This window comes from Lytechinus variegatus, chromosome 3 (genome assembly GCF_018143015.1).
Source record: "Lytechinus variegatus isolate NC3 chromosome 3, Lvar_3.0, whole genome shotgun sequence".
NCBI classification, from domain to species: Eukaryota; Metazoa; Echinodermata; class Echinoidea; order Temnopleuroida; family Toxopneustidae; genus Lytechinus; species Lytechinus variegatus.
In genome coordinates, this window is record NC_054742.1 from 42852724 (window position 1) to 42874208 (window position 21485).

Consider the following 21485-nt stretch of genomic DNA (forward strand, 5'->3'; position numbering starts at 1 on the left):
TTGAAAGCGGAGGTTATTGGTTAATTATAACACGCCTCTCCCTGTTTTGTCCAATCAAAATTCTTGTTAGTCAGCCTACTCTTATTGCGGGTATACTATCCATTCACGGTTGGGATTTTCCCTTGCAGATGACTCGAATTGCACATGTCGATTTACACACACGTCCCTCGCTCGAGCTCGCTCAAACTTGAGCCTGTACTTGTATTAAAGTGGAAGTTGTGGCAGTAGCAGTATAGCTTGGTCTTCACTGATTTAAACTTGCGAAGATGAAAATTTTGACATGGAATATTAATGGGCTCCGAGCTTGCCGAATTCCTCTCAAGGAATTATTCACCAATCTAGACGCGGACATTATATGTCTTCAAGAGACGAAGATAACAAGTAAGTACAGTGTAAGTAGGGACTATTTAAATAATTTGGCCTGCGCCTATGGCACGCATATAGGGAATCAATTAAATATATATTTCACTTTAAAAATATATCTTTCTCTTCCACTAAACCATTTCACTTAAAGAAATTTATATTTCACTTTCAAAAATATATTCCACTTTATCAAAAAAATATATTTCACTTTAAAAAATATGTTTCACTTTAAAAAAAAAGTATTTCACTTTTCCCCAAAAAATATGTTTCACTTTTCAAAAAAAAATATTTCACTTTTCAAAAAAAAGATATTTCACTTTTCAAAGAAATATATTTCACTCTTCTAAAAGATATATTTCACTTTTCAAAAAGAAAATATTTCACTTTTCTAAAAAAATATATTTCACTTTTCCCAAAAAATATATTTCACTTTCCAAAAAAATATATTTCACTTTCCAAAGAAATATATTTCACTCTTCAAAGAAATATATTTCACTCTTCTACAAGATATATTTCACTTTCCAAAAAAATATATTTCACTTTTCCAAAAAAATATATTTCACTTTTGAAAAAAAAATGTTTCACTTTTCAAAAAAAAAATCATTTCACTTGATACATTTTAATTTTGAGAGAAAACAAATCCTTTCACTTTTGTTGGATAACACATGCGGCTGCCGTATTAGACCGTAACTATCCTCACGGAAATATCCATTCCTCTCGCTACGAAAAACATTTCACTCGTGTTGCAAATTCATTTCACTCAATTGCAAAAAATACGTTCCTCTTTTTTCTCGGCCTGTAGGCGGCGCGCACCATTGTTGGCGGGACGAGGAGAAGGTACATGATATATCTATCTATCTATTTATCTACCTATCTATCTTATGTCTATCTGTTCAGAATACATATGTCTATCCGTATGTCTACTTTTTATCTTTCAATCTAATAACTATTGATCTGTCTAAATAGTTATGTCTGTTTATTTGTTTGTTTAACTATTTAATATCTATCTATCAAATTTGTTTAATATGTTATTCTATCTATCTACCTATCAATAAATATATCGATCTATTTTCTCTCTCTCTCTCTCTCTATCTATCTATCTTTCTATCTATCTATCTATCTATCTATCTATTTATCTATCTGTCTGTCTATCTGTGTATGTACCTATGTATCTACCTGTCTCTGAATCTATGTGTATATCAAATATGATATCATTATCACCGCTGGGAATCATCGTATTTTTTTCATCAATCATTATCAGTATCAGCCTCCTCATCGTATTTTTTTATCGTCAATGTCTATCTGTCCGATACCTATCTATCTGTTTATATCTATCTACCTTTCCATCTGTCTATCTATTAATCAGGGGCCGCGGAACGGTTTTCAAAGCGGGGGGCTGACCATGCAAAAAATCACAATCATACGGTCATTTTTACGGTTTTGGAAAAAAGTAAAGGGGGCTGCCCCCCAGCTTCCGCGGCCCCTGTTAATATATATCTATCTATCTTCTATTATCTATCCACCTATCATTTATCTCTCCATCAATCTATCTATTTATCTATCTTTCTTATATGTATCTGTTTGAATATGTATGTCTGTCTATTTATCTTTCATACTTATATCCACTCATTTGTTTAAATAATTATGTTTGTTTATCTCTGCATCTACGACAGACCACCTAATTCGTCCGTACGACGAATTAAAATCTAATTTCACTTGTTACATTTTAAATCTGAGATCAAACAAATCCTTTCACTTTTGTTGGATAACACATACGGCTGCCGTAAAGACCGTGAGTAAATTTCGTTCTTCACGTAAATATCCATTCCTCTCGCTACGAAAAACATTTCACTCATGTTGCAAATTCATTTCACTCAATTGCAAAAAATACGTTCCTCTTTTTTCTCGGCCTGTAGGCGGCGCACACCATTGTTGGTGGGACGAGGACAATGCACCACGAGGTGGGCCCATAAACACAAATTGTAAAGTTTGAATTTATCGCTGATTATGCACAATAGCCAGGGCAATCAGCTGTTGCATTCGGCCCTACGATCAATCACTAAACTTAGCACGGTCTGGCTTTACGTTTTGTAGGCATGAGGCATGAATACTTCATACATACACTATCTACGGAGCTGGATGGTCAAGGTATAAGTGTTGAAATTTCCCTTTTCTCCCTTCCGTCTGTCTTTTACTTCATTGACATACGATGGTCATAATGATTGATGAAATGAAGCTTACAAAAAGCTACATTTCACCGGTCAACTCGCTTGTACCTGCACTGCAAAACCAAATTCTCTCCATTTTGTATGAGACATGAATGGGGGGTCACCATCCTTAAAACAGACATAAAAAGTGAGTATACGGGACTGAAGTTGGGTAATGACATCATGGACATTCTCGGCTAACACCACAGAGATGTATACTAATTGCGCCTTATATAAGTATCTATGGCTAACACCAACCTTTTCGGGCTGAGCGATGACGTCATCATCCATCTTCAGTCCCGAATACTCACTTTTTATGTCTGTTCTAAAGATGGTGACCCCCCCTCATCACGTCTCGGACAAAATGGAGAGAATTTGGTTTTGCAGTGCAGGTACAAGTGAGTTGACCAGTGAAATGTAGCTTTTTGTAAGCTTCATTTCATCAGTCATTATGACCATCGTATGTCAATGAAGTAAAAGACAGACAGAATGGAGAAAAGGGAAATTTCAACACTTATACCTTGACCATTCAGCTCCGTAGATAGTGTATGTAAAAAGCATTCATGCCTTATGCCTATAAAACGTTATAGCCAGACCGGCCGTGCTAAGGTTAGCGATTGATCGTAGGGCCGAATGCAACAGCTGATTGCCCTGGCAGCTGTGTATAATCAGCGATAAATTCAAACTTTACAATTTGTGTTTATGGGCCCACCTCGTGGTGTATTGTCCTCGTCCCACCAACAATGGTGTGCGCCGCCTACAGGCCGAGAAAAAAGAGGAACGTATTTTTTGCAATTGAGTGAAATGAATTTGCAACATGAGTGAAATGTTTTTCGTAGCGAGAGGAATGGGGATATTTACGTGAAGAGCGAAATTTACTTACGGTCTAATACTGCAGCCGTATGTGTTATCCAACAAAAGTGAAAGGATTTGTTTGATCTCAGATTTAAAATGTAACAAGTGAAATTAAATTTTAATTCGTCGTGCGGACGAATTAATTGGTCTGTCGTAGATACAGAGATAAACATACATAATTATTTAAACAAATGAGTGGATATAAGTATGAAAGATAAATAGACAAACAGACATACATATTCAAACAGATACATATATAACAAAGATAGATAAATAGATGGCTGGAGAGATAAATGATAGGTGGATAGATTAATAGAAGATAGATAGATAGATATATTAACAGGGGGCGCGAAAACTGGGGAGGAGGGCTTCAGCCCCCCCCACACTTTTTTCTGAAACCGTGTACAAAAACGTAAAAATGACCATATGATTGTGATTTTTTGCATGGTCCCCCCCCCACTTTGAAAACCGTTCCGCGGCCCCTGATTAATAGATAGATAGATACATGTAGATAGATATAGATAGATAGATATAGATAGATAGATAGATAGATAGAGATAGATAGATAGATAGATAGAGATAGATAGATAGATAGATAGATAGAGATAGATAGATAGATAAAGAGACAGATATATAGATTTGTAGATAAAAAGTGAAAGGATTTGTTTTCTCTCAAAATTGAAATGTAACAAGTGAAATGATTCTTCGTCGAAAAATAAATATTTTTTTTGAAAAGTGAAATTAATTTTTTTTCAAAAGTGAAACATTTTTTTTGGAAAAGTGAAATATATTTTTTTGAAAAGTGAAATATATTTTTTTGAAAAGTGAAATATATTTTTTTGAAAAGTGAAATATATTTTTTGAAAAGTGAAATATATTTTTTTTGAAAAGTGAAATATATTTTTTTTGAAAAGTGAAATATATTTTTTTTGATAAGAGAAATATATTTTTTTTGAAAAGTGAAATATATTTTTTGAAAAGTGAAATATATTTTTTTGGAAAGTGAAATATATTTTTTTTGAAAGTGAAATATTTTTTTTTTAAAAGTGAAATATATATTTTTTTTTCAAAAGTAAAATATATTTTTTTTTTCATAAAGTGGAATACAATTTTTAAAAGTGAAATGGTTTAGTGGAAGAGAAACATATTTTTTTCAATTGAAATATAAATTTAATTGTTTCCCTATGAGCGTGCCATATGCGCCTGTACCTATGCCTGTTGTTTGCCTATTCAAAATAACAACAACAACCTATGGTGCTAGTGACCTCGACTGAGAAAAGTGAATTTGTTAAAGATTGTCATGATCTCATGAATATTCACTTTACATTTTGATTTTGATAGGGGATGAAATACTCAATTTCTATACTATACAGTTGATTATTCCATCCCTTATTTGTTTCAAGTTATGTATCTGGATGGCTGTTGCCTTTATTCAAGTATAATCATGATGGCGATGTCGTCCACATCGCTGTCGATACATGGAATCCTCCGTGATACATTTGCGTCGATCACGTATGCTGAACTATGGCAAGCTAACTGGTACGATTCCCAACATCCCCCTTTTCATATGAAAGAATGATGCAAATGAATTCTTTTCCAGAAAATCAGTGTATAAAAATACTGCATGTACTTGACGCAATTTTCTAACTGACATGGAGTTCAGTTGTAGCTATGATGTTTAAAATCAATATCGTTTTTTTCTCATCTATCCTTTCTTCCTTCTCTTCCTTTTCTTTTTATTGTTTTGTTTTTTAACTATAACAAAAATATTGTTTAAAACTTTGCGATTGCTTGCATGTCCACATACAAATCGACTCAACTGTTTACATCAAAATAAACATGGAAAACATAAAACACAATATGCATCAACTATCGCAGTTAAAGGAAAAAACATATCCAAAATCAACTTGGACAATAAACACTAAAAAATTATCTTACAGTCCTTGAAACTTTTTTTTTTCTCGCGATTGTTCTTTGTTTATTGTCCGCGGTTAATTGTTTCGTAGACATCATTGTTCATATGTTCGCTGTTAAATATATTGTGAGCGTTCCAGGTAAGTTTAAGACTGTCAATTTCTGTCTTCTTTGTATTTACAGTTATTTGTTGTGTTTGATATTTTACGGCTGTACATAGTCCTTGTAACGACTTGGTGGCCTGATGGTTCGCGTGCGGGTGTGGGCTACTACCGGTGATGGCGTCGCTTGCTGTTGTTGCTCGCGTTGTTCTTCATCTCCAGGATTGTTGTACTGTGGGCCTGTTGTGTTCGTGGTAGGTTGAATGTCGGTCCACACATCTGGAGTCGCTGGCAAAGATTCATAGGTTGACTGAATGCGTTTGCGATTTCGACGGTAGAGCTGTTCATTGACTTTTACCACATAAGACCTTGGTGAAAGCTTTCTCATGCAAACACCTAGCTGCCATGTTGGTTTTCCTTTGTTGATCGCTAATTGAACTCTGACTGCTTGACCAACCTTCAAGTCTGGTAGCTCTTTTGTTGATTTGTCAAACTGTGTCTTTGCTTTCTTGCCTTTCTCTACCTTTTTTCGCTTAACTCCTGTCACTACTTTCGGCTTCAGCAGGTGTTGTGCTGTTGGCAGTGTTGTCTGTGTCCGACGTGACATCAATCTCTGGACAGGACTACTCTGCATTCCTTCGGTGGGGGTGTTTCTCCACTCTAAGATTGCTTTGTAGATATCTGTGCCTGACTTTGTGCACTTCTTCATGATGTTCTTGGCAATCTTTACAGCAGATTCTGCCTTCCCGTTGGATTGGGGGTGATGAGGCGAAGATGTGGTATGATGTATCTCCCACTCCTCCATGAAGCATTTGAACTCATCACTGGAGTACTGTGGACCATTGTCACTGATGACTTCCTTGGGAATGCCATGTCTGCTGAACTGTGATTTCAGGCATGTAATCACATCTGCACTTGTGGTCGACTGGAGCTCATCTACTTCCCAAAAGTCTGAGTAGTAATCTACCGTAATGAGATAATCTTTCCCATTCAGTGTGAAGAGGTCTGTGCCAAGTGTCTTCCAAGGTCGGTCTGGAACTTCGCGAGGAAGTAGTGGCTGTTTCGCCTGCTGTGCCTGATGTTCGTTGCAAACACTGCATTGTCGAACTACATCCCGTATCTCATGGTTCATTTTGGGCCAAAAGATTGTCTCTCTTGCTTTTCGCAGGCTAGATTCCATGCCTTGATGGCTGGCATGCACCCTTTGCAGTAGTTCGCCTCTGAGCCGCTTCGGTATGATGACTCTGTTGGCCTTGTAGAGAATACCATTGTGCGAAGTTATCTCATCTCGATAAGCCCAATACTCGCGTATTTCTACTGGTACAGTGTTTACTGTATCTGGCCAACCTTCGATCACGACTTGTTTGAGCACCTGTAGGATCTCATCCTTCTGGGTCATTTCTTCTACTTGCTTGAACCGTTTGTCTGTGAAGTTCACCGACTCTCTTGGATTGATTTCTTCGAATTCTCTTTGTCTTTGTTGGCTGACTGTGTAGATTTCGTAGTATCCTCCTTCTCCTTGGGTTTTCAGCGGTAGTGCTGCTCTTGACAACATGTCAGCCACATACATAAGCTTCCCTTGTTTGTATGTGACCTGGAGGTTGTACTTTTGCAATCTTAGCAGCATCCGCTGCAGACGCTTTGGGGCTGACAGCAATGGCTTCAGGAAGATAGACTGTAGAGGTTTGTGGTCTGATTCTACAGTTACTGTCTCCTTCCCAAATAGGTACTGATGAAAGTGTTCGCATGCGAATACTATCGCTAGACATTCTTTCTCTATTTGAGCATATCTTCGTTCTGTCTCCGTCAGAGCCCTAGATGCAAACGCAACTGGTTGTGACTTCTGCATGAGGGTTGCTCCTAAGCCCGTGTCACTGGCGTCACATTGGATTGTAACTTCTTCGTTCACGTCGTAGTACCGGAGTACTGGAGCTGTTGTCACCAACTTCTTTACTCTGCTGTAAGCTCTTTCCTGTGCCGGACCCCAGAACCACTTTACTTCTTTAAGTGTAAGTTGCCGCAGTGGTTCGCACTCTTCTGACAGATGTGGCAGGAACTTGGCAAGGTAATTGACGAAGCCTACAAAACGTTGAACCGTCTTTACATCTCGTGGCCTTTCCAGTTCCGCAACCGCTCTGATCTTCTCTGGGTCTGGGCAGAGTCCTTTGTCAGTAAGTACATGACCAATGTACCTGACTTCGGTCTGTTTCAGTTGGATCTTGGTTTTATTGAACTTGAGCCCAACTTGTCTTGCTCTCTCTAGAAGTCTCCTCAAGTTCTGGTCGTGATTGACAATCGCTTCCTCCATGGTTTCTCCACTTCCATAGACTAGGAGATCATCAACTATTGCCTCTACTCCTGGTAACCCTTGGACTACTTCATGTTGTCTTCTCTGGTATTCTTCGGGAGCAGTAGCAATGCCAAATGGCATCCTCAGCCATCGGTAGCGACCAAATGGCGTCCAGAATGTGGTCAGAAAACTACTCTCTTTATCCAACTTCACTTGCCAATATCCATCTTTGGCATCGAGGATCGTGAACACCTTGGCTTGTGACAATTGGGGCAGGATCTCTTCTATGGTAGGCATTGGATAATGTGATCTTTTCAGGGCTTTGTTTAGATCCTTTGGGTCTATGCAAATCCTCAGTTTCCCTGGTTTCTTCACTGCTACCATGCTGCTGATCCACTCAGTGGGAGTTGTCACCTTCTTTATGACTCCCTTCTCCTCAAGCTCACTTATCTTGTCTTTCAGGCTTGGTTTGAGTGCTGCTGGTACCCTCCGTGGCATGTGTTGTACCGGTTTCACTGTCTTGTCAGTCTCAAGGTGATATTCTCCAGGCAGACATCCCAGCCCTGTGAATACATCCTTGTATTCCTTCATTATCTGCTCCTTCGTCAGAGGCTGTTCTGTTGCTTGACTAAGGATCTCTATCCGCTCTGGGTTGTTTCTTGTGACTAACCCTAAGTCCTCGCTAGAGTCACCTGATAGGATTGGAACTTGACTTGATCCATCAACTATCTGAAATTGAAGCAGGTGTACTGGACCATTCTTGACCTGGACTTCTAGTGCTGTCTGTCCTCTTGGTTTGATTAGTTTTCCTTTGAATGGCTTCAGTCTGACCTTGCTGTGCTCCAGCCTTGGGTTTCCATCTTGTAGGACATCACATAAGTCAGTGTAGCTCAGCACATTGACTGTAGCACCTGTGTCAATCTGACTGTTCATCTCTTTTTTGTCAGATCCATTAGCTCGATATATGACATTTGCTCTCCATCGCTTACCATTGGATCCAACACTGCTTATCCTCTCTATGGTGTAGATGGATTCATCTGACAGGTCATCATCCTCATCATCAAGAGACCTCACTGGCTTCGGTCCTTTTGCCAAACATTTTTTTGAAAAATGATTGTTTTTCTTGCAATTGCCGCACTGCTTTCCCCATGCTGGGCAAGCGGTCTTCTCTCTCCTGTGTTCTCCACCACAGTACTTGCAATTTCGTATCATTTGTGTCTTCTGCTGTCCTTTGCTGTGGCTCTTCTCATGACCGGAATTCGCCTTTCTTGGCTTCACATGCTTTTTGTACACTGCTTGCACTGATTCAGTATGAGTGCTGGCACTTTCGATGCTTTTGAGTTGTTGTTTAGTCACTTCTGCACTACGGCACACATCTATCACCTTTTGTAGCGTTAGATTTTCCCCACGCAGCAACCTCGCCCTTACGTCTGGATCATTGGTTCCTAGGACGATGCGGTCTCTGATCAAATCATCTCTTAGCGTGTCGAACTCGCAGGTTTCTGCCAAACTTCTCAGTGCTGTCACATACTGATCGATTGTCTCCCTCTCACCTTGATTTCTAGTATTGAACTGGTACCGTTCAAATATGACATTAGTCGTAGGATCAAAATGCTTCTTCATAGCATCAAGGATTTGTGTGGTTGTCGTTTTCTGACTCTCTTCTAGTGTAGTGTACAGCTTATAGCATTCTTTCCCTATGAGTGATACTAAAGTTGCTACTCTCACTTTGTCTGGCTTCTTATCTAGCTCTAACGCAATTTCATAGTTTTCCCATTGCGACTGAAAAAACTTCCAATTTCCCCTCAAATCCCCCTTCATATCCATGGGTGATGGGACTGGAAAATTGCTTGATGCAGCCATCATTTATCAAACTATAGTTCGAATTTATGCTTGAGTTTGTCAAAGTCTATAATCCTTCACCGTTTGCAAATCTTGGGCTAAAGTTTTTTGACCCGGCTCCCGTGCTGGTATGCACTCTTGGGTAAGAAAGGCTTCAGTGGCTCCTTCACTACGCTAACCCACTCGTCCGCGGGGGCGCGGCCAGGCCTTAGCAGGTCAACTTCTGCCCGCGAAATGCAATCAAATTCTACCGAACTTACTTGACATCTCGACGAACTCTGGCTTTCTTACAGGCTCGATGTGTTGTCAAATCATATGTCCGGTGATTCCACTTCTGACACCATGTTTCAAGTTATGTATCTGGATGGCTGTTGCCTTTATTCAAGTATAATCATGATGGCGATGTCGTCCACATCGCTGTCGATACATGGAATCCTCCGTGATACATTTGCGTCGATCACGTATGCTGAACTATGGCAAGCTAACTGGTACGATTCCCAACATTATTAGCCTTGCCCTTGAAGTTTGACTAGATTAGATTTCCTTGATATGTAAAAAAAAAATTGCAAATGTATAATCCATTTCAGTAGATTATAATACTAGAGTCTTACAAAAATATGCTTGAAATAAAATTATGAAAGATATTTAGATTTATGGAAAAGAAGAGGATCACAAAACTATCTTGAATAAAATGTGCCAGAGTGGGTTTCTTAAAGTTATGGTGTAGGCCGTGGCCTTTTTTGTATTTTATGTTATAATAATATATGTCGACACAATGTCTTCAGTGTTCAGTACAGTACCACTGCCCTCTGGTAATGACCACAGTCCTAGGCATGTAGATAAGACAATTTCATTCATAAAGACTACCTGGTTTCTTAGGGGAATCTAAAAAACACTACTATTACTTCAAGGCCAATGTATAATTCTAAAAGGTAATTTTGCCATTATGGAAACATTTATTTTGATTGGCTACAGTCGGTAGTCAGTACTGTTACTATGGAAGTTGCCAGAGACCAACCCTGGTAACCAACCCTGGTTTTGAGTATTCTGTATATTTTTGTCATTTCAAATATTTTTTTTGTTGTTTATATTCTTAGGAGATCAACTAGATAATGATTTAGTTAATGTGGATGACTACAATGCTTACTTCAGTTTCTCCAAGAAAAGAAGTGGATATTCAGGTAATAACCCATGATTACATAGATAATCTGACCTGAAATATGATTTGTTAAGATAACAGTCATTCGCATCTGCAGCTAATATATGAAATATTGAACATAAACTGTATAATCTTTTTAGTTGTAAATATCACTGCATATATAAAGAAAGCTCAAGTTTTTTTTCTATGGATGCATTTCTCAAACCCTTCGCCATACCTTTGCTCTTTGAAGGGGAGGGCTTGATAAAATGCCAAAAATTTCAGTAATTTTTTTATTTTCATATTTTTGTTTAAAATATGCATGTGATTATAGTATCTGTATCAATGTTTGTTCAATGTTCCTCCTTCATCTACTCTTCAAATGATGCCTTTTTTATGGTTGTGGTGCTACATGTAGTACATTACTGTACAGATACATGTATACATTTATTTAGTGCATACCTACATGTACATGAATAGTAATCCAGATTCAATTTATAATTCTCCAGGTGTAGCAACTTATTGCAAAAATAGCCATACGCCTGTGATTGTAGAAGAAGGTTTGACTGGCTTTCTCTCTCGTGGATCCAACCAGAGTCTTATTGGTTGCTATGGAGACCAGTCTGAGTATACTCCAGAAGAGTTGCAGTCTATTGATGCAGAAGGCAGGACCATTATCACTCAGCATCAATACAGGTAATTGTTGTGACCGGAATTAAATTGCCTGATATTGGTAACATAAAATCTGGTGATCATTTTTTGTCCTGTCATGTATTGTATGTATAATGACTTTGTTCCCATAGTTCATACACAGTAGTATAAATTCCTGATTGGAGATGTACATGTACATTCAGATCTGCGTGAAGCACATTAGAATAAGAGTAATTTTATTGAATTATTAATTTTAACAAATGAAAATATAAATGAATAGAAATAAAAACGGCTAAAGAAATTGACTGAGAAACATGATTGTCACTCCATGTAGGACATTTATACAATGTGTAGAAAACTATGCATTGATTTGTGTGCCTTAGTTGTATCTATAAGTAAAATTGGGATACATGTTCTTTGAAAACTTGGCATTGCATAGGCTACTTTTAGTCTTGAATGCAATGACTGCAAATTGTGGGAGGTCATTTGGGTTTCATATACATTGGATTGTTTTCTTCATTTTAGAAATTATGCCGTACAGTACATAAATTTACTTTAAACAATGAAGTGTACAAATATCAGAAATGTTCATGTCCATTCCTAATTTGGTGAATATTTTGCTTTTGCAAAAGTATTCGTAAATGTACTAAGTGCTATTTTGTTAAAGTATATTTGCTAGTGAAATTGAAATATAATGGATAACACTGACCAATTTTATTTCTCTATTGACAGGAAGAAAGATGGTACGACCGGAGATCTTGTCATAATCAACGTATACTGCCCTCGCGCAGATCATGATAACCCTGAGAGGATTAGCTTTAAGATGAGATTCTATGGTATCTTGCAGCTCCGAGCTGAGGCCTTGCTGCAGTCTGGAAAGTAAATATTATGCTTTTGATTTATCCGTGAGAAATTAATATTCTTATGATACCTTCCTGAGAAATTATGATAATCTGATATTACAATCATTCAATGCCGTTTGTCTATTGGTTAAATCAAGGGTGACTAGACACTGGATCGTCTCATAATGAACATGTTTAGTATCCACCCTCTTTGGGATATCTCATGCCTTAAACGTTTTGTGATATCTTCAGAAATCTAAAACAAAATTGATGGGGAATTTGGGGGATGTTCGAATTTCTGTATCTATTTCCACTCTTACTGTATTTTTACAATAATGATGTATTATAATTTTAGCTCTATTTTTACTCAATCCCCAATTATAGCCACCACTCGCTGAATGATGACAATGATAGTAAAAAAAAGAAGAACATTGTGCATAAATATATTGCAGATTCTATTGAACAACATGCTCTATGATAGTATTACCACAGCTGTAGCTGAGCTTTGATGTATGCAAATGCAATTATCAATAGTATGAAATTTATTCATTGATATGATTTCAAAATATTCCTAGAATATATTATCAGTGATGGTTAGGTAACAATGTCAGAGCACTACAAGAGATTTAACTAATTTTTTTTCTTTGTTATGTATACTTGCTCATGATTGGCTTGAAATGAGGTATCAAATAACACTGATTACAACATTCCAGATGCCAGTGCATCATTTGAAAAAAGGGATGTTATTATAACACAATGCTTGATCTAAATTGATTGCTAAATGATATTCGCTCAAAAGAACTGTTCTAGCAATTTAAAAACTCTAGGACCATAATCATAGAATGTTGCAGTGGACAGTTATTTGATACTCAAATTGGTTTGATATTTCTCTCTTAGATACTTATGCACTCAAATGGTTTGATAGTTCCTTGTTTTTCAATGATATTGTATTACAAGCTTCTCTGATCTTGTTATCTGTTTCATTCATTTTTCAATTTGTTTTGAATTGATAGATCTGTTGTGATCGTAGGTGATGTGAATGCTTCACACAGGCGTATTGATCACTGTGATCCAAGTGGTAATGGGGTAAGTACAACAAAAGTAAACATGTATTTTCTTACCCCCCCTTTCCCAATTTTAAGACATTAAATATACTGTGGGATAGAGTATCAATAAGCATATAGGGACCACTTTTAAAATTATAGTCATTAGGCCTGGGAATTTCGGTTATTTTTCTCTTCCAGTACCCACGGTAATTTTCAGGTAGGTTACTGAGTACCCGAAAATCATGTCTCATAAAATATGACAGATGGAACAACCCCATAATTGCCACAGCTAGAAATACTAAGAAGATAATGCTAATCTAACACTATTAAAATCACAATACTTTTGTTTATTGAAAAGATCATTTAGATCTAAATAATATAAAGTGAAGAAATTTGGCCTGAAAATATTTTTTATAGTTTAAAGGAGCCGAAAGATATTTGTCTCTGTTCCATGGAAAAACATTTGGCCATGTTGAAAGCTAAGGCAAATATATGGTGGATCGTGCAAAAAGTTTATCGCATGCAGTTTTTCTCAATTAACAGAATATCTAGATGAATTTATAGTCATTAATTTCTTTTTGAAAAATGGTTGGTGGAAATCAGGGTAGTTTGACAATTACATAGTCTGGGGGGGGGGGGGGGGAGTTAGCACTATGAAGCCCAGATTTTATTGTAGATAGTATTAATCTGAATGTGGGGGTCTTTCTATATTTTTTATCTTTCGAAGAATCTCATTGGTAAATATTTGCTGTGTTTTGTATCCCACACAATTGCCTCTCAATAAAGTAAGCATGAACTTGATCTTCTAGGCTTTTATGTAGGGTATTGTGGTATACTTAGCACTAGGTATACTGCATACAAATAGTTCACAATATGTGAGTGTGTAAGCAGCACATTCAATGGTGTTGTAACACTGCTAGAGGCTAGAGCAGTATGATGTCTTTGCCTATATGAAATACCCAGGATGCCTGCATCACCATTAAAATCATAAATTTAGTCATGTACACTAGTCTATTTGTTTTCTTAAAGATCACTGGTGAAATCTAGCACTAGGAAAATTTGTAAGAATCCCTCACAATCTACATAGATCTTTAATACAGTAAGGCTATCTGCTTTCTATTATGACATCACCGTATTATTCATGAAGAATGTAATGTGTGCCTCAGCAAGCACAACAAAATTCATTTTCCTATTTGAAAGAAAACTAATTTCATGACAAATCTCAATTTGTCCATGCTTGAAGTCAAATGCTGCTTAAAAAAAATGAATGCTAGTCGGTTGTATAAAATTAAAGCATCAACCCATGAATTTCATATATATCCATAATCCTCTGACCTCTGGCCACATCCTTGTATCTGTTTTATTATTGTTACTCATTCCTTGATTCTAATGTAAGTACTGTTTGAGGGCAGTTAGATATGCCTAAGTTTTTTAGTCTATTAACTTTTTCTCTTTAAAAAAAAAAAGAAATTTATGTTATCGGTATTTCATACTGCTAGATAATGGATACACAGCCTGTAACACAGAGTATTGCAGTCATGATCATGTGACACAATGAAGCAATTCAAACTTTTCATGACTATGAAAATTGAAAAAGATCTGTTTTTATTTCTTTTTTCGTTAATATGATAACAGGATTTTGAAAACTCATTGCATAAACAAATTATTTATATCAATATTTTCATTGTCTTTCACCTATGATCAGTCTGCTATAATTGAGGCTTTGTGCAGATGGATCGTACAATCATGAACTCCGGTATCAGTATCATTTATCCGTCAAAACTCTTTGTATTTCCATTTTCCTATCAACAGGGTAAATTTGAATCTCATCCAAGTAGGAGATGGCTAGATGGATTCTTGAAGGATTGCAGTTGTCCAAAGGAGGAAAATACATCACCATCATCTCCAGACCAAGAGTTAAATGATAAAGAGAGGCAATCCCACAATGACAGTAACATTGACAATGAAGATTTGCCATCAAAAGATAACCTCTTTGTAGACACTTTTCGCTACTTCCATCCAACACGGGAGAATGCATTTACCTGTTGGTCCACTCTAACAGGGGCTCGACAGACAAACTATGGGACAAGGATTGATTACATTATTGCTGATGAGCGGTTGTGTATTGATGAGTTGACGGAGTGTGACATTATGCCTGACTTTGAAGGATCTGACCACTGCCCCGTCAAGGCCACTCTACGAGGTGGCTGCTCCCCAGCGGAACAGCTGCATTCATTGTGTGCCAAGCTCATGCCCGAGTTTGCAGGGAAGCAGCAGAAATTGTCCAACTTCTTCCAGAAAGTGTCTCCTTCCAAGAAGTTTGAGATCCATGGGAAGGCTATGTCCGGGGAGAATCAACAGGGAGGTGGGTCCAGACTGGGTGTTGGTAAGCGAGAAGGGCAGTCCTTGATGGGTAACTCAAGTAAAAGGTCCAAAACTGATGCCAAGGTGGCCAAGACAGGGAACATTGCAAGTTTTTTCAAGAAAAAGGTAGATGCAAAACTCCAAAGCCAGACTGACCTTGAAATTCACAAGGTATTTACCAGTCTGGATGATCCCAGTTCACTGCCAACCAGTCGAAGAAGTGTCGGAGACATCAACGGCAGTGTTGGTTCTCAAAGTCGTGTTAGTGACATTATTGTTGATACTGGCATCTGTAGTTCCAATGACTCAGTGCCTGATACATCCCATACCAAAGAGACACGTCAAGAACATGTTGAAGCCAAGCCCAAAGCGAAGCAGCAACTATCATCTACTTGGAAGAACCTCTTTAAAGGTCCTCCACCTCCACCAAAGTGCAGAGGACACCAAGAGCCTTGCCTATTGCGGACAGTCAAGAAGGCTGGACCCAACCTGGGGAAGCAGTTCTTTGTGTGCAACAGACCCGAGGGCCATAAGAACAACCCTGAGGCAAGATGTAATCACTTTGAATGGGTTACCAAAAGGTGATCTTGAATTAAGTCTTATTTATATGCAAGTAATTTTTTTCTCTCAGAATGAATCATGTGGCTCTGGGGAGATTTTGTTGATGGGTTTTAGACATTTTATGAACCAGTTCAGGGATATTTTTCAATATCACATCTCATGATCAAATTAATTACACTGTGTCAAGTCAAATCAGCATGCTGAAATTTTGTTAGGTATATAGTATGTAAACTCAAAACAGTGTTCATCATTAGCATCAGTACTTTATTTCAAGGTCAAGATCACCCCCAATGTTGTTGGCGGACAACACATTTAAGCCTATGCAATGACTACCAAAGAATGGTAATTTTTAAGATAAGTATATCACATTATGACGAAAGAATTATAGTCATTCTTATATTCTCAGAGATTTGTCTGATTCATGAAATAAATATTCTCATCTCAGTCAAAGTTCTTGAGAGAGGTTTTAGGTAATATCCACTAACCTAGAATGAATAATTTGTGAAAATCATGAGTACCAAAGTGTGATCAGTTTTCATACCATATTTCAGTATAGGATGTTGAAATACCTCCACAACATGAATTTTGTGGGAATAGGTCAAAGATCGCCAGGATATGACCTCATGAATACATAATTAGCCCCATTGAAATCAATGTACATGTATAATTGGCCTGGATCTAAATGTTGTGAACTAGGCAAATAAATGATTTATAGGTGTTCCCATAAAAGATATGTTTAACACGTTCTTGTCTACTTCTTGGACTGGTTTCCCTAAAACCACTGCACAAAACCAGTTTAGAAGATCACATGTTACTATCTATTGCAAGTGGTGATGAATAACAAGTTACTGATCACCTCAGGTGACTGTCCGATAGCTGTGTTCATCGCAAGTGATGATAATATCTGAAACCACCCATAGTCAAATCTGTTGTGACCTCAGGGACCCATTGCGTTTAAATGCAAGCCAAAAAATCAATCGCAAGTCCCAAATGCACGCTGTTGATTGGTTGAAATTCAAGTTGCGCATGTTTGTTAGAGTTGCGATTGATTGCAACTCTTTCTGCAACAGGCCCCAGAAAACATAGGTACAGTAATGAACATGTTTATGCATATTGTCTGAAGAATCAATAATCCCTTTAACTTTGGTGATTCAACTTATGGAAAGTTGACTTATAGCAGATTTGTCACTTTTCAGCCTACTCTGCACTCATTTTCACTCTGCCTGATGAAATATGCATTTTTATTTAGCAAACATTTAACAACACTTGCAATATTATACATATTATTCCAGCAGCATCTAATTTGTAGCAGCATCAGTTTATCACTGAAAATAACTGTATTTTCATTTGCATTAATCATTTGTATTCTTTAAGTTGCCAAAATATGTTTGATAATGTCTGTACTATATGTGTTTTTGGGCATTTTTACAATGGTAGTGAAGTGATTATGAAGAAATGAGAGATAATTAATTATTGAATTAATTTCATAATAGAAGATGAAATAGATAAATTCACTTCCAATAAATCATATTTTTAACAGTACTGTGCAATCACCATTTAGCACTGCTCTTGGAAATAAATTCCCTTTATACTTGGAATCAAATATATACTCAGAATGAAATTAGATCATTGACTTTACCATGAACAGTAATAAAGTTTATTTTGACCCTCAGGAGCAATGTAGACATACAAGCAATAAATCATAAAGGAATTTCATATGAAATTTGTAAGACAGTTTATTGGTAAGGAATGTGGATTACAAACAAAGAGTATTTGTAAATGCAAAACATGTACTTGCAAATTTTGTTGCAACAGTTGTAAGAAATGGCTCCAATCATTTCTAATGTTAGAAATTGACGAACAAGATATTCAAAGAGATTGGTTAAAGTGTAGCAATGAATGTGATTTTGTACTTTGTACAGACACTGTATTCAAATGTGAAGGATAGAAATGCAATACTCTTAGAAAATGGAAGTATACCTTTATACCTCTATAACAACCCTGTTTCACTTTTTTCAATTCCACAAAACCGGTAAATCAATCTTTTCAGATAATAATGCATGATTTCATAATCATTTGATTACCATTCATCTCTCTTTCTGTTATATACATTCTTAGAATCAAACAATGTTTTTTAGCATTTTTTCTAATCTCTATGAATTATCCAGAGTAATTCAACTATTTGAGATTTACCCATTCTTGTTCTGTGCACTAAACCAGTCTTGTAGAGATCAATGATTATGTGATGTACATATTAAGTTACAGAAAGGAATAAAGTAATATTCATAAGTAATTCATATTAAAAGAGAATGTGATTACTTGGATCATTGGGCTGTTATTAGTTACATGTCGGAAAGAAATTTTAACTTATCTTTGTTCCTGGAAGTTTCTGTAAAAAAAATTGTGCATCAAGATTATAGACCTAATTCATTGATGTCATTGCACCGCCATTTTAGAGGCTGAAGTCGTTGCCTCTCTGACATATTTCTGTTTACACAAGGGAGGGTGCTATGAGATTATTACATCATATGCAATAGATCTACATTTTTAAGTGGAAAACTTGTGATTTTCATTCTACTTGTTCCAATATGGAAGAAAATCATAATTCACCATTCTTAAAGCCTTATTTAAATATGATGAGATAAAGCTGAGCAGCATTATCCATAGTGGTGAGACAAACCCCACTACTTATCTAATTAATATCTAATAAATGTGCAAATCTCAAAATGTCCAGAAGTGTGCAAATTTACGACATAATGATGTCGAGTTGCATTTTATTTGATAACCCATTTTTCAAAGGAGTTTGATTGGACTGCAGATTATTGTCATGCTGGTAACAAAATGAAAACCCCTTGCCTCTTCACCGTCTTTTTATACCCCGCATTCCATTGACTTTTTGTACACAAATATGTTGCTGAGGTTTGTCATGCCATTTCAGAACGAGCCTAAAACCACTCCAATGCTACCACTTTCTCGCCTCTCAATTTCCACTTCACCTCTTTCATTTTCATTCCTTTTGAATTACTTTCTATTTATATCACCAACCCAACAGTCTTTATTCAGGACTAACATAATGAACCATTAAAAGTTTGTTCATCTTATCTTTACATCCAATGATGGTTTAATACTTGAGCTCTTTCACAAGACATGTATATTCAATATTTCCATGTCAGTTTCGGATTATCTAGTTCATAATGTATGGTTAATATTGAATTTGTATAATAGCGCACATATCCACTAGTCTGCTGTGTAAACCCCTCTCTCGAATTTAGGGTCTGAATGTGCAGCCTATAGCAAATTTTGTATGGTCTAGTCTTTGTGTGGAGACTCACTTGCTGATCAGAGTTTCAATCAGGGTCTGTGCCTGCAGACAACATATCCACATTGTTAGGTGCTCAAGTTGCTCCTATATATTACCCCACCTAAGCTAGTCTACCTTTTCCGGTAGTCACAGCTTTTTGAGGAATTACTTCCTGCCAGTACCCATTTACATCACCTGGGTTGAGTGCAGCACAAAGTAGGTAAAATTTTTGCCGAAGGAAAACACGCCATGGCTGGGAATCTAACCCACGTCCCTCACATTGAAAGACGAGTCTTAACCACTAGACCATGATGCACCATTATGCATACTATAACCATTATTTCAATAGTAGCCAGCTTCTAAACAATTCTATGCACTGTAAAAATAATGTTAAACAGGAGAGAACCGCCTTTGTCCCAAACTGTGCACTGATCCAATACTGGCGTTCATGTATTTTGATGTATGTATTCTGACATCATCTACTCCTCCCCCTTCCCCCTCGATTTAATCAGAATTCATAAGTTGAACACATTAGTTACATGGAAAGATTGTTTTTATAAATGCATCACTGTTATAATTCAAAATGTTTTGATTTCTTGTAATTATTTGTAGGTTTATGCAGTTTTCATAAAAAGCTGCCTGTATTACTATATTTCATGGTAAGAATAGTGAGAATTACACTGCTGGGATTAATCTCTGCCTTCACACTTTACTCATTACACTGGCTTATTCCACATCCACAGAAAATTATTAATAATCATAAGCAATATCACTGATTCATTTTGGTACTTACATGGTAAATAAACTATTAATGATACCAACAGTGGATAAATAGCACACAATTATGACATACATGAATATTGTCACTTTTTGCACTAAATGTGTAAATGATACTTTATAATAAATAGCACACGAATGATTGTATATGTTCACACATTACTACAGCTTACTACCGGTATATGCACATGTTGGGTTTTAAAAAAATATATAAAAGCACACAAATGGTTATATAAATACATATAGCATACTTAACATAAATATATACAAAGCACAGATACATTTACATTAATATGGTTGTTTTGTTTTGTTTTTGCATTTAAATATAAAAACCTCGAAATCGGTCTGGTCACCATGTTGCAGGAAATTGTCTTCAGGATATCCCCAAGGCCATGCTCACATTCTACATAGCTTCGTCGATATTTAAAATAATTCTGTTTAAATACACATGTCTAGTTGTAGATGTTCAAACATTTAATAGTTGTTCCAGCTCTATGCAGACCATACTGTTGTGTGATTCTGCACTTACAAGGATTGGGGCTAAGGCCATAATCAAGGGTCAAAGGTCATTAGGATCTGGAAAGTTCTTGACTCTTTACTGTACTGACATGAAAGCTATGTTTATCAGCAGCAAAAAATATTATCTTCTGCCTGCATATTAAAAGGGATGGTCCGGGTTAAAAATATTTGAATTCACTGAGCAAAATGCAGAAAATGTCATCAAAATCAGATAAATAATAAAGTTATTGAAGTTTAAAGTTTAGCAATACTTTGTGAAAACAGTCGTCATGAATAGTCTTTAGGTGGGCCTATGATGTCACATTCCCACATTCAGTTTTCTTATGTTGTTACATAAAATCATAATTTTTCATTATTTCATACTTGTTTGAATAACATGTCTCTCTTATAATTGAATAAGTTGCAGCAATAAATATCTAATGCACTAAATCAGTTGTCAATCCAATTTTTTAGTTCTTGGAGGAAATAATATGAATAAACCTAATTTCATATAATAAAATACAAAAGAACAAGTGGGGATGAATATTCATGACAACTGTTTTCACAATTTTTTTTTTTAATTTAAAAATTCAATAATTTTGTTATTATCCAATTTTGATGAAATTTTGCTCAGTGAATTCTACTCTATTTATTATAAATACTTTCAGCCCAGACCATCCCTTTAAAGTCAAATCACCCACCTCGAAAAACCAAAATTGCAATATCATTTGATAT

General features: G+C 36.5%; 1 protein-coding gene across 1 annotated transcript; it reads left to right on the forward strand.

Moving 5' to 3' along the window:
* Nucleotides 1-96: 96 nt before the first annotated feature.
* On the forward strand, nucleotides 97-20944 carry LOC121411080 (DNA-(apurinic or apyrimidinic site) endonuclease 2-like). The gene is made up of 6 exons (XM_041603580.1): nucleotides 97-390; nucleotides 10670-10753; nucleotides 11220-11406; nucleotides 12094-12240; nucleotides 13217-13289; nucleotides 15062-20944. The coding sequence occupies exons 1-6, from the start codon at nucleotides 267-269 to the stop codon at nucleotides 16196-16198; spliced, it is 1752 nt and encodes a 583-aa protein (XP_041459514.1). The 5' UTR covers nucleotides 97-266; the 3' UTR covers nucleotides 16199-20944.
* The last annotated feature ends 541 nt before the right edge of the window (nucleotides 20945-21485 follow it).

What these genes read in the sequence shown, in the direction of transcription:
- LOC121411080 (XM_041603580.1), top strand. Translation starts at nt 267, where the DNA reads ATGAAAATTTTGACATGGAATATTAATGGGCTCCGAGCTTGCCGAATT. An exon ending in GAAAAGAAGTGGATATTCAG is followed by an intron (nt 10,754 to 11,219) that starts GTAATAACCCAT and finishes ATAATTCTCCAG; the next exon opens with GTGTAGCAACTTATTGCAAA. An exon ending in ATCACTCAGCATCAATACAG is followed by an intron (nt 11,407 to 12,093) that starts GTAATTGTTGTG and finishes CTCTATTGACAG; the next exon opens with GAAGAAAGATGGTACGACCG.